Here is a 14,284-nt window from a genome sequence, read left to right as displayed (position 1 = left end):
ACAAACACACACTTGCACAACTGCTGCGTAATGATTCCACCTGTAGTCACACATGAGAGAGGAATGCAGTTCCAGGTAGAGACAAAGTAGTAAAAAGACAACGCTGAAAAAAATTAAAAACATAAAAATATTTATTTATAAAAATGCATTTTACACTAATTTACATGGTCTTTTCAGAAGTAGAGTTTACCCGGAATAAGTGACTCCTTATTCCCCTAGCAGAGTATACAAGCAGTGCATTTAAAATGCTTCTTCACATATAATGCTGGAGGATTTATGTTTATTCATGTCTTTGCCAGAAATGCAACTGTTCCAGCAGGTGTCCATACCTGGAGAGTTCTGACTTGTCTTTGTTTAGGCATTCTGTTTATAACTGCTACACAAGGGGAATTAAAGAGAGGAGTTATTACCCTTGAACATTTATCCAACCTAAACTACGATACACTAGCGATCGTCATCAAACTGAGCAGCAAATATCTTTGCTATTCTTTCAGTCTCTTTCTTCATGGATGATGGCGACATGTTGGGACGCGGCCGAGGACCTCTGCCAGGAACACTGTGAACTGGAGCGCTCTGCTCCTACAAGATCAAAACAATTACAACTGTGGTATCAAATCTGCGGAAATAAAAATGGAATCCCTTGTAGCATGGTTAAGATTCAAGACAAACAGGCAAATTAACACCAACAATGACGTCCTGAATACTCTGCAGTGTGCAGTCAGATGAATAACCACTCAAACAGATCTAACCAGTTTTTGTTTCATGTCTACAAATGTCAACGATGTCAACAGGCCAGTCTCACGGATCAGTGCTGTCGTGCCAGCAGTGAAACAGGATTGATTCTTTGCAATGTCCTTCCTGGTGACAGCAGCGCATCAACTCTGACCTCTGGAACCTCACCTGAACTGCAGATTACCATCTCTAATCTCCACACACTCATCGAAATTGGGCCCGTCAACATTGGTGTGATGACCACATACTTTTCCATTTGTGTGTGTGTGTGTGTGAGCTCCCAATACGTGTGCTTCCTTACCTCTGTAAGATGTGCCGTTTCATCACAGTATAAAGCAGATAATGTCATGAATGTTTGAAGAACGCAGAAATGAGTCTTACTTTAGTCACACATTAGAATTATTTTATAATCAGGTAACTACAAACAAAGCCTGATGGTTCACTGAAGCTACCTGAATCACTTTAAATTCAATAAACCAATGTGAAACAATGGAGAGCAATGAAACTTTCCCAAAACTCACATATTCAAGTAAAAAAACAAGACAAAAAAAAACCCAGCCTGTTACATTCTTTAAAAAGCTCCAGATGAGACCCACAGTGGTCAGGGTCGGGGGAAAGGAGTGTTTTCAGTGCATACCCGTTTCTCATAAATAGTTCGCAGACGGTGACAGATGGGATACAAATAAATGCTGCCCCTTTGATCTGTTTAAACTATTTCGTCACACCTTTTACAAACCTCTGGGACATGGATAGATGAGCTGCTCTCCTCTGTGCAGTCAACAAATATGACGGATGACTGCGGCGTGACTTCATCTCACAGTGTAAACTGATCATTTGTGTGACGGCAAAGCCGTGTGCACGTCTCTTTGAGGTCTTTGTAATACTAGGTGGATCATATGATAGTGGGTGTAAAACTGGACTTAAAATCCGTGTAGACATGTTCTTTCTTTTTCTTTCTCCCACGAGACACAAGTCAAATGGCAGTCAATGAGTCAAACTCGATGCCTTCTCTTCTTAAAGAGTCTTTCTATGGCGATGGTTTTTGGATATCAGTTCACTGTTTGGTAGGGACACAGCTTGTTGCATGCTAACTTATGCGTTGCAAAAGCTGAACTAGAGTAAAGTCTGGTTGTGCTCTGGGTCTGCATTAATAACTGCTTTATCCCAAAGTCATTTGCTTAGCATTAAGAATTATTTCTGTTTATGTACACAATAAAGACACACAATGAACTCGCTGGAAAGAGCTTGAATGAGTAGAAATACTCACTGCGTCACTGGACAGCTGGGAGAAAGATGGAGCTAAACGTATGGCCCTCAAAGACGCCTCCAGTTTGTGAGAGGGGAGGAAAAAATTAGGGACCGAGCTTGACGAGGAGGGTTAAAGAAAAAAAACACACGAGTGATGATCAAATATTCACCAGATGCCTTGAATCTGACAAATACCTAATACAAAAATGAGGAGCTGATAAATCAAACCACTGACACTCACACAAGTGGGCAGTTGTCATGACGAGCTGGGGGCCCAGAGCTGACACTGTTCTTTTGAGTTACTGACTGTACAGGGCTTCCTGCAGCTGTTCATGTCATGATGAGTGGATATCCAACACAAAACCAGTTGATTTTTTTTTGGAGAAGCAAATGGAGGGAAAATAAATAAATGTATGTAATTAACAGGCTGGAATTATGTTGCGGCAATTTGTAACAATCATCGACTCTGACTTGACTGTCAAATTTTGAAGAGGGCAACAACAACAATAACAACAGCTGATCCGGCAAATGAATTTGAAGTTGTTTTTTCAAAGCTACCAATTAAAATCAGTCCACAAGCTCTCCCGTGAGCAGGTTTGCATTGCAGGGAGCTCCAAGTGGCATTCTGTTCTGAAATACCAATATCAGTGGCAGTGCTGTAAAGTGGCGCCTCTCAGGCTGACTCGTACCGTCAGCATCACCTGTGACTCAGCTGCTAAAGTCGTTTCAGGCTAAATGAAGTGTTAAAGTGAATCGTGGTTTTTAGTGTCTACATGCTGCCGTTGACCTGATGCTAATTACCTCAAACTTATCACCAGCTGTTTCACCCAAGCACCCAAGAACTGCTCCAAATTTATGACCCTCTTTTTTCATGTTCTTGCCACTGCTACAGCTGCAGCTGCAAGCAAGTAACTGATTAATCGCTGTTGGAATTCATGCATTGGAAAATGCTAAGAGTTGTTGTCACAGCAACAATACAACGTCTAGTCTCCTTGCAGCAGTGTAAAGCACATAAGCTTCAGAATGGTAGAGACTCGGCAAGAAGCTGCACCATGAATCTTTGGCGTATGCTAGCATTTACCTGCTTGGAAAGGTAACAATGAGAAATGATCAAGGATACAGTGGAGGTTTTGGGTTTTGAGTCTCCTCGGAATATGAAGTATCATCAGCGGATGTGGATGTATCCTCAGGCTCTGCGTTTGTGGGCTCTTCTCCGTGTTCCTCATTTACATCGCGCAACGTCCCATCACCATCACCCTCTCTGTCTGAAGAGTCATCTGATGATCCATTAAAACTGTCAGTTTGATGTTGATGACTCGCCTCTCTCGTGGTGCATTCATGTTTCACACTAGAGTCCAGAGTATGCAGCTTTTTAGTCTTTAATGTTAGGGGACTCCTGTTCTCCTCATTCTGGTTCCTGTCCAGCTCCAGCTCCTCTTGGACCTCCTGACTCTCCAGAGAAACCAGATCAGGATCTGACAGGATGCTGGTCCAAGGACTAGTTTTGTCAGTTAAAGAGGTCACCTCATTTAAAGCCCTTGGCTTCACCACCACCTCTTCATAATCTTCATCATCATCTGTCTCCTCCTCACTTCCACATATCTGTCGATCTTCATCATCGTCTGTTCCTTCTGGATTTTCATCCTCGATCCCGGTGGCCGGGTCATGCTGACTGCCCTGTTCTTCGTCAGCTTCTGAGTCAGTATGTTCTTCAGACATTTGTGGAGGTGGTGAGTCTGGATGAGATGCGTCTTCTTGGTAAGGAACTGAAGGTATGTGTAGACTGGAGACACTCCCAGGGACAGTGGGAGGTTTGTCGTCTCCAACAGGGGGACTTGTTGTGCTGCTGCCTGAGTTTGAGGGAATTGTTTCTAGGTGTTGACCCCGTAGACCTAGAAGAGGAGAGCAGTAACATTTTGGGTTTTTTTGTTTCAACACAAGTGCAACATTATTCTGTATTTCTACATTTGGAAATTCCAACTCACCACTAATAATATTGTTGACTTCTCCAACTAACTGGTTGGATTTGAGAAAAAGCTGGCAAGTGTCTGTTTCTGACTCCTGCTGATGTTCCTCTTGCTTATTATGACACTCCTGCTCACTCATAGCTGGGAATATGGGAGCTGAAAGCTTACAGTTGAAATATCTCTGGATGTTGTCCAGCTCGCTCAGCTTTTTCCTGGAAGAAGCATCTCAGTTTAATGTCTGAAAGAACTCAATCTACAAAGCAGGACTGCCAATATGTGGACGGCTACCTGAGTGCTGAGAACAGCACAGAGCTGGAGGGACTGATGTCATCAGCAATGCTGCTACAGACAGACTGAGATGCTGTTTGCTCTTGCAGACTCTGGTGGTAATGGCGCACTTTGTCCATGTGCTCATTATGACGACCACTCTCACTGGACCAGGGACAGTTGTGAAGATGTAAAAGAGTGAGAGGATTATTTAAGCACGTATGGATACATTTTAAATGAAGATATTTGAGAAACATTGTACAAACCTTTCAGAAAACAGCATATTCATACGGGCAGGGGATGAGATCTTTTGCTCAGGGTATCGACTGATGTGGGACGGGAAGGTGCTGTATGTGGCCGTGGTGTGGTAGCTGAGAGGGAAGGCTTGGAATAACGTCTGTTAGTGACACACATTTGTAGTTATTAGTCTGAAGATGTCCTTTGTTCCAAATGAGAACAGGAAAACACAGCATAGGGTGTCAGATTTGTCTTACTGATGAGTTGCTGACAGCTTCTTCACTGACAGTTTTTCTCTGCCCGCGGAGGTCTTGAACCCATTTTAGAGGAGTGATGGACACTTTGAGCTGACCGTGACACTGCCCGCTGAAGTCCGTGATGTTATACCAACCACACACTGACTGGAACCCACAGAGCAAGGGGGAAAGATCTACAGAGGCAAATCCAATCACCCGCTCCATTTCTATGGGGGGTAAACAAAACCAAGGCTGAATCTATTTATCTTAAAGATCAATGTGACACATGTCGTTAAGAGAACGTTTTCACTCTACCTCCTTTGTGCCACACTTTGAACACAAGAGATTGCTGTGGGTCAACCAGTAGTTCCCTGGAAAGCCTGTTAATTTGACAGAATATATCAGTCTCATATCTGTTAATAGTGATTTCATGTGCCATGACGTCCGCAATATGGCTTTAACCTGCATTCATGTTGATGGTCCCACACAGGGCAGTTAGCATTGGCTACTATAGCTGTGGATACTGGTTCAGCAGCATCAGCGGTGACGTACGACACACAGCAGCATGGTGTCCCGTCATTGCGCTCAGCTAATGGGCAACCTGCCAGGAAAGGATAACGCACATTATTGTTGTTTGAAAAAAAAAACATAAATAATTTTTTTTTTTTAATTCAGACAAAATTATTCCTGGTCGCAGGCTCACCTTTCAGATTCAGGTGCATAGCTCTGTCCACGGTGATGGTCACAGGGAAGGATTCATCTGCACTTGTTTCTGTGTGCTGCGAGGATGTGGTGTCCTGAGGTGCTCTTGGTGACGTCTCCTGGTGCAGGCTTTGTGTGAGGGATTTTGCAGGTGGAGTGGGTGAAGGGGCTTCATCTGCGGCTTCTATCGCTTCTAAAAACTGCTCCCCCTGGCTGTCAGAGTCCACCTCATTGTGGTGGACAGTAGCTGTATTCCTGGGGACACAACTGGAGGTCAGGGTGATGTGCACTCGGAGAGCAGCCCCCTGCAGGTTTGTTGCCGAGCGTCTGAACAGCGGGTACACTCCTGTCAAACAACAAATCTGTTATTGCACCCACAAAAAAAAACAACTTAAAACGTCAGTAAGGAATAAAATGTTTGCTTAAGTATAGCAAATTTAAATATTCCGTACCACTGAGAGTCAACTTCTGGTCTTCTGTCTTTGCAAGAGAGGACAGATCAATGAACGCAGAGCCCACCAAGCGGTCGGTGTCACTGGGCCTTTGGGTTTTATCTTTCTTAAAAGCAACCCACACCTGAACCTCCAGCCGTTCTTCTAGAAGGTACCACATTAAAGGTTGGGTGCTCATCAGCTCAACAGTCCTACTACCTTCAAAACTCACTACAGCCTGGCTTTCCTCCCCACTCTCAATGACTGAGGGGTGTTTCAGCTGAGAGCAGAAAGCATCCTGGTCGTAGAATTTGTATCTCAAATAGCAGTAGGTGGAGCGCTGGAGCTCAGTATGTCCCGGAAGAAGCAAGCAGTGAACAGGCATCCAAGCTCTGGGCATGGACAAGGTCAGGAGCATTTTCCACACGTCCTCCTCTTCATAATTTAGCCTTTCACAGTCAACGTACGGCATTTCCCAACCCAAGCCCTGAGCAGCTTTAATGACTCTTTCTCTGTCTGAGGGGTGGGTGAAACTGACAGAGATCTCAAGACCCCCAACCAAGATGAGCTGGTCCTGAGATGCACGGATTCCAAACCAGCCATAAATACCTTGAGGCAGACAAAGAAACAATGATTTTGTTGATCGTCAGAATATCTACTGATATCTACTGCAGCCGTATAGTGGAGCATACCTGTTCTTTTACGCGTGAGATCAGCCAGTCTAATTTTCACTGTGCCCAAAATCACATCCTTTGGCTTGGAAGCACTTGCTGCCAAAAGAAAAAGAAAAAAATTATGAAAAATATAGGCAAATACAAACAGATAATAGAGACAAAACTAGAAATTCTCAAGAAAGCTTCTGCAATTTAATATTTTTTGCGACAGAAAACAGATCTTTGCATTAACTCTGTTCATAATAAACCACCCCTAGACTGATTACTGTTCATATTGAAAAATAAAAGGGTAGAACAGTAACACTACCTATTGAAAACAACATCACTAATTATTAGGCATTTATGCACATAAAACATTTTTTGTAAATAATAAGACAGCACAAAATGATCTGCTCTGATGAACCTTTCCGATTGTCTCTGTTCCAGACTGTGAAGACAACAGAGGCCTCCTCCAGCTGCTCAGCCAGACTGCAGCTCTCTCCACTGCTTCTCTGAACCAGCATATCACAGGGCACCTCCATATGGTGGTCAAACTCCGGGCAAAAGGTCCTGGCAACAACACGGGTGCATCGCTTCTCATTCTCAGGCAAAAACGAAAACTGGACTGTGATATACGTGTTGACTCCAACTTCAGCAAAGTAGCTGAACCTTTCATCTTGTTCAGATAAGGACCTGGAACAGAAGGCAAACCAGTAACATCGTCTGTAAATATGTAAAAGAGGAACCAGTAGTCTTCTCAGCCACACGACAGACAGCCAAGACAACAAGGATTGTTCTTGGCTTATTTATTGAATGCTGTGCATTTGCCACTAGTCACTGCAAGAGTGATAGAGTAGTCGTCCCCGAATCCATCATCCATCATCAATCCTGACTGATTGAGGCTTGTATTTTTCCAGCAACATATTAAGGCAATTGCAGCTCCATCAAGTGGACAAAGGGAGTAATGTACCTCGCTGCTGCCTGCAGACCACACGCCCTGTGCACTTGAGCCACAAGTGTCACGATACGAGAGGCAGCTCCTCTGCCAGTCTGTCCTTCAGGTCTCACAGGTCGGTGTTTGTAACGAATGCATACATCTAGCAGGCCTGAGAAAAACAAAAGAGTCACAAAATCATAGCTACTACACTGGTGTCCACGCGGTAACATATTACCATTACCCCAGTTGTGTGTGTGTACCTGAGGGCTGAGGCTGATGTCCCGAGGGACTGTCTGTCCTTGGGACCAGAGACAGGGAGAACATTTGGGCTTCATCAGGATGCTGTTTCTGCATGGTGACCATGGCACACAGCTTGGACAACGGGAGCAAGCCTTTGGCCACAAGCTGATCACGGACATTCGGATAATAATATCTGCAGAGACACAAACACTTAACATTCAAGCCCCATAAAGTTACACGGATTGAACCTGTCATTTTGTACATGTAGTATTTCTTACTTGCAGAGACGCGTATGTCTAATGGCTGAGTTATGTTTCTGAGGAAGTCAGGTTTCTCAACTCCAGGCTTATAATTAAGGTTTAAGATGTAAGATTTGTCAAGTAACATTGTTTTAGATAGGTTAGACAACAAAAAAAACACAAACCTGCACCACACTTCAAATGTGACACCACCTCTGCTGCTTGGGCCTTGACTTGAGAAAGAGCTGAGCAGCAGCTGCTGGACAGGCACTCCTTCGGGTGCCAAAAGCACATGAGTCTCTGTATGGCCAAATAACGGATCAGGAACACAGAGAGTGGTGGTGGTGCGAAAAGGCTTCAGGTTCATGCCTACAGTGACACGAGGTACAGGTTTAAGTGATAAACAGAGAAGGAAAAACTTCTTGGGTTGACACATTTGTACACTTAAGTGTCCTCACTGCTCTCGTAGAGGGTTGCATCAAGTTCGGCAGCTGAGTCACCTTCCTGGCAGGGGAAACTGTACTGGACGTAGCAGTCCGCTTCACCCCACACTGTAGACTGCAGTGGTGTCAGCCCACTGATCTTCTCAACCCTTATTATAAAGAGATGCTCTCTAAAGGATTGCTCTTGTGCTGCACTCCCCTGGGGAAGAGACATCATGGTGAAAGGAGGTGTCAGCACTGACATTATGCACAAGATTCTTTGACTGAAATCAATGGTGGAGATAAAAGATTGTCTCTTAAAACTCCAAAAGGGGACCATTCACCACCTATAAGTATCTGTTTGACATAATATACAAAATATCACAAGAAATACACTACATAGCTGTAGCCAACTCTGACCTTTGTCTGTGTGTGTGGCTGGTGATCAAGCAGATGAACTGGTCGCACGGGATGACACCAAGAATCAGCCTCCTCATCTCTTGTCCGCTGCAGGGCAAGTATCTGCTCTGGTCGGCCCATAGCCAAAACAACCCTGAGGTTTCCTTTGCAACTACCTGAGAATACATCAACGACTGGTATGTAGCAGTCCACCCCTAAAACAGGGAACTGCGCCTGGAGGAGAAGGTGGGCTATCTTGGAATCCCTAGAGATGAAGAAGAGAAAAGAGTTAAAAGTGTGTGTAGGATTAAAAAAATTCATTAATATGTTCTTTGCTGTGTGTGCGTGTTTTTCACATCTCTTTCAAAAAAGACAAATAAAAGTTGTAACTTGCCTAAATGACATGTAAAACTGGTGAAGAGGTAATTTAACAAGGCCGACGAGTCGATCCTGCCCTGAGCTTCCCATTTTCTGCCACACTTCAATCACCATCATGTTATTCTTCATCCGCTCCAGCAGCTTCCTTGTTAAAGCCACAGGAGTTACCTGAGACACAGGATGGGAAGAAAACAATTTGACCTGACAGAAATCAGCATTCTACTGCATGATTAAATCAAAATACATTATGGTTGACAGGCTCTCTTGAATTTACCTGAACAAAGTTAAACGAAGGGTTTGCCTGACCCCAGCTGACGACAGATCTCGCCATGTCATCACACCAAAAGAGCTTACAGTTCAAGTAGATGTTTGGAGCCTGCATGGGCCCATAGGTGAAGTTCTTCCCATCTGGCACCATGAGTAACATATGCAACAAGATTTCTGGGTCTTCCTCCACTTGGTGCTGTGATTTATGATGAATTGTGTGGAGGCTGGGATGAGGAGGTGAGGATACTTTTAAAGATTTCTGGGGGCTAGAGCTGTTCAATCTGGTGTCCTCTAAGGAGTGATATGGTGTTTCCTCCCTCCCAGTGTCAACCTGATGACATATGGAGCTGGGCTCTCTGTCAGGACTGGGGAGAGTGTGTGAAAATGAAACGTCTCTCCAAGCCACCTTGCTTTTGCTTTTTTTAGGATAGGGGTCTTTGTTGTCTGCAGCGAGCTCTAGCGACACCTAAAGGTAAAAAGATAAATATATGACAGCCATCTGGATGATTAACAGGGGGCTTGGAAACCGCAGTGCTTCGTTGAAAGCAACGTTTTACCTTGAGGGGCCCGATTTCTTGCCTGTCTTTGTTCCCTTCCACACTGTGCACTGGTAAGGCGACACACTGACTCAGCTGCTTGCTCTGCAGCAGACAGCGCAGTGGGTGAACCGCTTTGCCGATGAGAACAGGCTGCAATCAGAGAAGTCTAGGTCATCTCAGGACTTAAATCCGGGTATTTAGAAGAAGAAACATTTGTAGCCATGTCAGTAAGGTAATAAAATAACGACTATTAATTGTAGAATTACACCTACCTTCTTTTGGTCATGTTTTCGAGAGTGAATCTTGAAAATGAGGTCAGTTCCCCACCACTGTTCAACTCTTGGTTTACTTAAGTGGACAGGAAACACAGAGTGCTGATGGAACTTCACCACTGAAAAAAAATCACACAAGTGTCGGATAGTTTCAAAAATGTGTGTGTTTTCCATTGAGGTGGACTTCACAAAGGCCGATTGAACCAGGTTATACCTCCTCCTGTGCCTTTATTGGAAACTGCTCTGGTCACCTCCACGTCTGAAGCTGCACTCCGAGCAGGTCGGCTAGCAGCAGAAGCCATCGGGAACACGTACTCGACAAAAAATGTGCAACTAAAACAAAGCACATTTTAATCACACTTTAGTTATTTATCATGAAAATGTTATTTATGAATAAAATCCGTTAAGTGTTGCATATCTGACCTACCATTTCTTGTTGGTTAATGGTGGAGGAGGGGGTTTCCCCTTGCGAGCAGTAGTTCGAGGTGTGGAGGCTGTGCTGCCTGGAGGCACAGTCAGCGAATCGATGGTCACTTTCGCTACTCGGATCAAACTCAGCAAGGTCAGCTGCTCTTCACTCAGAGGAATACCCCCACCTGGATGAGGCTCTGGACCTGGACTGGACAAAGTTACAGAATGGTGGGTTTAAATGTTCTGAAGGTGTTTTACATTTGGTCTTTTCTCAAACTTCTCAAATTCCAGGTGATATATTCCAATACATTCATACATATATCTAGTAATTTAGGTCAGGCTGTCAGTTCTTTTACTGAAAGGAGTTTTATACTGATTAACAGTCAAGGAACACAGGTTTAGTTGCATGCAAAGCCCTTACTTGTCACTAGATTTTTTTTGAGCATGAGTTTGTGGTTTCTCCCTCTTCTGAACATCCACCTCTGTGTCATCTGGTATGGTGTCTGAAATCTGACAAAGAAGAGAGAAAATGAGGGGAAAACTTAGAGCTTTTACACAAGAAACACACAGTTTTTTTCTTTAAAAAAAAAATCAAGTGAAAAACACCTACTTACAGCGGTTTTGTAAAACAAATTCTCCAGTAAACTTTTGTCATATTGTGGGTCGTTGAGTTCACTATCCACACCAACGCTGCTATGACTGGACAGAGACTCCGGAAGGGAAGTCTCACCATCCCACAGAGGTGGAGGAGATGTATTTAAGCTGAAAAGAGAGACAAGAGTTAACACATTTCAGGAAAACACACAACTTACATTTTCTATCAAATTTGGACTTGAAAGGCAGACAGGTACCGGCCAAGGAGAAGCTCTAAAACTCTATGATCCATGTCAGCAGGACAGTCACGTCTGCACTCTGGAACATCTCCTGAGTGTTTGACAGTTGAATCAGCCTCAAGTATATTTTGGAGAAACATCCCGGAGGGGGGTGGAGGAAGCCTGAAGACACAAAAACAAAGTTCTAAAAACTGTGAATCACTCAATCAATTTTTTTCCAAGCATTTTTTTACACTCACTTGGAAATTGGTCGGACGTTATCTTTTTGAAGAGGGAGAGGGATGTCTTTCAGAGTTTGTACAGAATCCAGGTCACATTTTAGCGCTGATACCACCATAGCGTTCCTAAGTTTGTTCCCACGCTCTAGAATGACTGAGATGAGGGACAATTATGTGCATTCATTCAGGAGTAGTTATGTAAAACTGATGCATGCTCTTGTTATAACACACCTGGGAGGATATCATTGATTAATTGGCCCCGAGATTCCTGAATTGAAGGATTCCCTTCTGTTTGCCTGTTCTGAGATCTGTTTGTTGCCGGAATCTGATTCTCCAGTGACTCATCTTTGCCTTTGTCTTTCTGGGCAGTTCGGAAATATAAGTGGTCTTTCCCTCTAAAAAGAAATTTAGAAATTCAAACTCAGTTTGTCCGTCCATTGTTGAAAGGCAAATAAACTCCAGAAGTTTCCGTAGTAAACCTCGGTGTGTTTCCATCAGTTCTCCCAGCTGACTTTTTCCCACTGCCAACCTCCGGTGATTTGGGTGGCACCATCAGCGTAGTCACTGTTGGTTCTCCTGAGGTGACATCTGCGTTGGGACCTGAGCTGCTGTCATAGGCTTCAACCAGTGGCTCCAAATTTAGAGAAACCTAAAGAGTTAACAGAGAAATCTGTCAGGCTGATTCACGTGCCCTCCTCACAGCGCTCTACAAAAATCACAACTGCACCCAAAACTAAACTCTTGTGAAAACAGCTTGAGCCACTGATATAACTGTGACTGGGAATGCTAGAATATCTTTATCATAGAAAATATCACTTTTGTTAATGTCTGTGGTATTACAGCTGCTATTACCGTTATTGTGTGTCTCATTTCGGGCTTGAACTTTACAGTACATACTTCACATAAAATGATTTTTGCCCTCTTTTGCACTCACTAAAAGTTTTTGAAGCTCGCCGGCAAAGGCCCCTGATGACAACACATTCACTACACTTGAGTGAATCTTAGTGGCCGTTCTAGATGAAGAAAACCGCGTGGCACAAACATCAGACTGTAAGAAAAATAAATGGCAAATTAAATTTTCCACCGACCTGCAACTCTCCAACCTTTTCAGATTTTGGGGACAGAAGGGTGTAAAATCCACTGATGGGGTGTGTCAGAGTGAGACGGGAGATTGACGAAACCTGAGCCCGTGCAATCGGCAAATGGTCCGATTTTGTCAGAGCTTCCAACACCAAAGAGCCCATGTCTGTTCAAGAACAGCAGATTACACCACTCATTAATTAAAAAATAGCAAACTCAATGATAACATTAAAATCCCTCATCTCAGTTACCTGCGAGATATGAGGTAAACTGTTTTGGGCCACAGCAGATTGGGAAGCGAGCTGTGGTCTTGATGGTTTTCTGTGACAGTTGCGATCCATCTCTTGGAAAGAAGTATGTCCCATTGGATGACTCTCCCCACCAGCGCAGCCTGACGAATGTCGCAGGTGGAGGCTTGTGGACTGTCCATAACACCCGGCTTACTGTCACCTGCAGGAAGCACCTCAGCTGACCCTCCACCAGTGGAGGCAGGCTGGTGGAGGGGGACACGTCACTGGGGACTGAAGGGGGGACAGCACGATCAAGAAGGGAAAACACCAACACCAAAAATGCTTATTTCAAATAATAATATCGCGGGTATTAAGGGGTTTCATTAAAAAAAAAATAAAAAAAAACTTCACTACAACCTAAAACCATCTGTGTCACTTGGGTAATTAGAGCAACATGTCACTTGAGTGGAATAAGGTACCACTCCAAATACATTGATGGATAGTTTATATAAAGGGGGGCTAATTAATGGGGACAAAAATTCAATGTGCTCATCTCACAGTTGACTTCAGAAACAGATGCTATTTCAAGCTTAACCACGGTTAGCATCTATGGACAAAACCATAACATGATTCACATACTTGGGGGGGTTCTGAATGATCGAAAATATATGTCAAGACAGTAGCGCTAACCGAAAAACACACTAACCAGTAACACAACAAAAGAGCCAACAGATACAAGAAAGCTACTAAACAACCTTAGCTGTCATGCTAAGCTAAGTTAGCTTAGCTAACAGCAGTTTACCTTTCTTTTTGCAGATTCCAGCTTTGGCGGACTTTTGCTTCCTGCTCTTCATCCCTCCACTCGGTTACGTGGTGAATAATATATCGGCCGTAGACGTGGCTAACCCGTTAGCAGGCATTATCACACAGCAGCAGCTCTCTTGTAATCCGTTTCACTGGAGCTGCAGCGCTCAAAACACACACACATACACACACACGTACACATACACACGAACCACAGCGCGCAAAACTGTTTCCGAGCAACAAACTCGGACGGATAACTTTTGTCCCGCCTCCGATGCCGCTACCTTTCACAGAGGCATGCTGGGAAATTGGGTTTACGTGTCTTCTTTTGGTCGACGTCTTGACTGCATATGATTGGTAGTGACAGAGATTCTATTGTTTAAATTTATTTGACTGTGATTAGAGTAACTGAATTGGCTACATAGATTGTCATTTTACAACAACTGGCACAGGCTATTAATGTTTTGTCATTTTCTTGCCCTGGTTTTTAATGACATCGCCTATGGAAAGAAATGAAATAGGAATAAGGCATAAAAGGAATT

At 43.8% G+C, this 14,284-nt stretch overlaps 1 protein-coding gene across 2 annotated transcripts; it reads right to left on the bottom strand.

The window, feature by feature from the left end:
* Positions 1 to 149: 149 nt before the first annotated feature.
* On the bottom strand, positions 150 to 13,990 carry c2cd3 (C2 domain containing 3 centriole elongation regulator). Of its 2 annotated transcripts, none has more exons than XM_086216582.1 (33): positions 13,741 to 13,990; positions 12,960 to 13,229; positions 12,717 to 12,874; positions 12,108 to 12,277; positions 11,860 to 12,023; positions 11,650 to 11,782; positions 11,429 to 11,572; positions 11,192 to 11,339; positions 10,999 to 11,087; positions 10,594 to 10,785; positions 10,381 to 10,499; positions 10,167 to 10,285; positions 9,913 to 10,044; positions 9,363 to 9,821; positions 9,105 to 9,256; positions 8,732 to 8,975; positions 8,348 to 8,531; positions 8,075 to 8,258; positions 7,671 to 7,843; positions 7,444 to 7,579; positions 6,898 to 7,166; positions 6,513 to 6,590; positions 5,842 to 6,429; positions 5,391 to 5,735; positions 5,150 to 5,288; positions 5,003 to 5,067; positions 4,709 to 4,914; positions 4,481 to 4,611; positions 4,236 to 4,379; positions 3,966 to 4,159; positions 3,101 to 3,872; positions 2,000 to 2,096; positions 150 to 579 (listed from the first exon to the last, which is right to left on the bottom strand). In XM_086216582.1, exons 1-33 carry the CDS (start codon positions 13,790 to 13,792, stop codon positions 445 to 447), a joined length of 6,585 nt encoding a protein of 2,194 aa, XP_086072708.1. In that variant the 5' UTR covers positions 13,793 to 13,990; the 3' UTR covers positions 150 to 444. The 2 variants fall into 2 exon arrangements, with proteins under 2 accessions (XP_086072708.1, XP_086072709.1); XM_086216583.1 differs by having other exon boundaries at positions 8,390 to 8,531.
* Positions 13,991 to 14,284: the final 294 nt, after the last annotated feature.

This window comes from Aulostomus chinensis, chromosome 10, assembly GCF_037954235.1.
Source record: "Aulostomus chinensis isolate RoL2024-O1b breed Wild chromosome 10, RoL_Achi_v1.0, whole genome shotgun sequence".
Classification (NCBI taxonomy): Eukaryota; Metazoa; Chordata; class Actinopteri; order Syngnathiformes; family Aulostomidae; genus Aulostomus; species Aulostomus chinensis.
The sequence above is the reverse complement of the archived record's forward strand: the minus strand, read 5'-3'. Positions and strand labels throughout refer to the sequence as shown.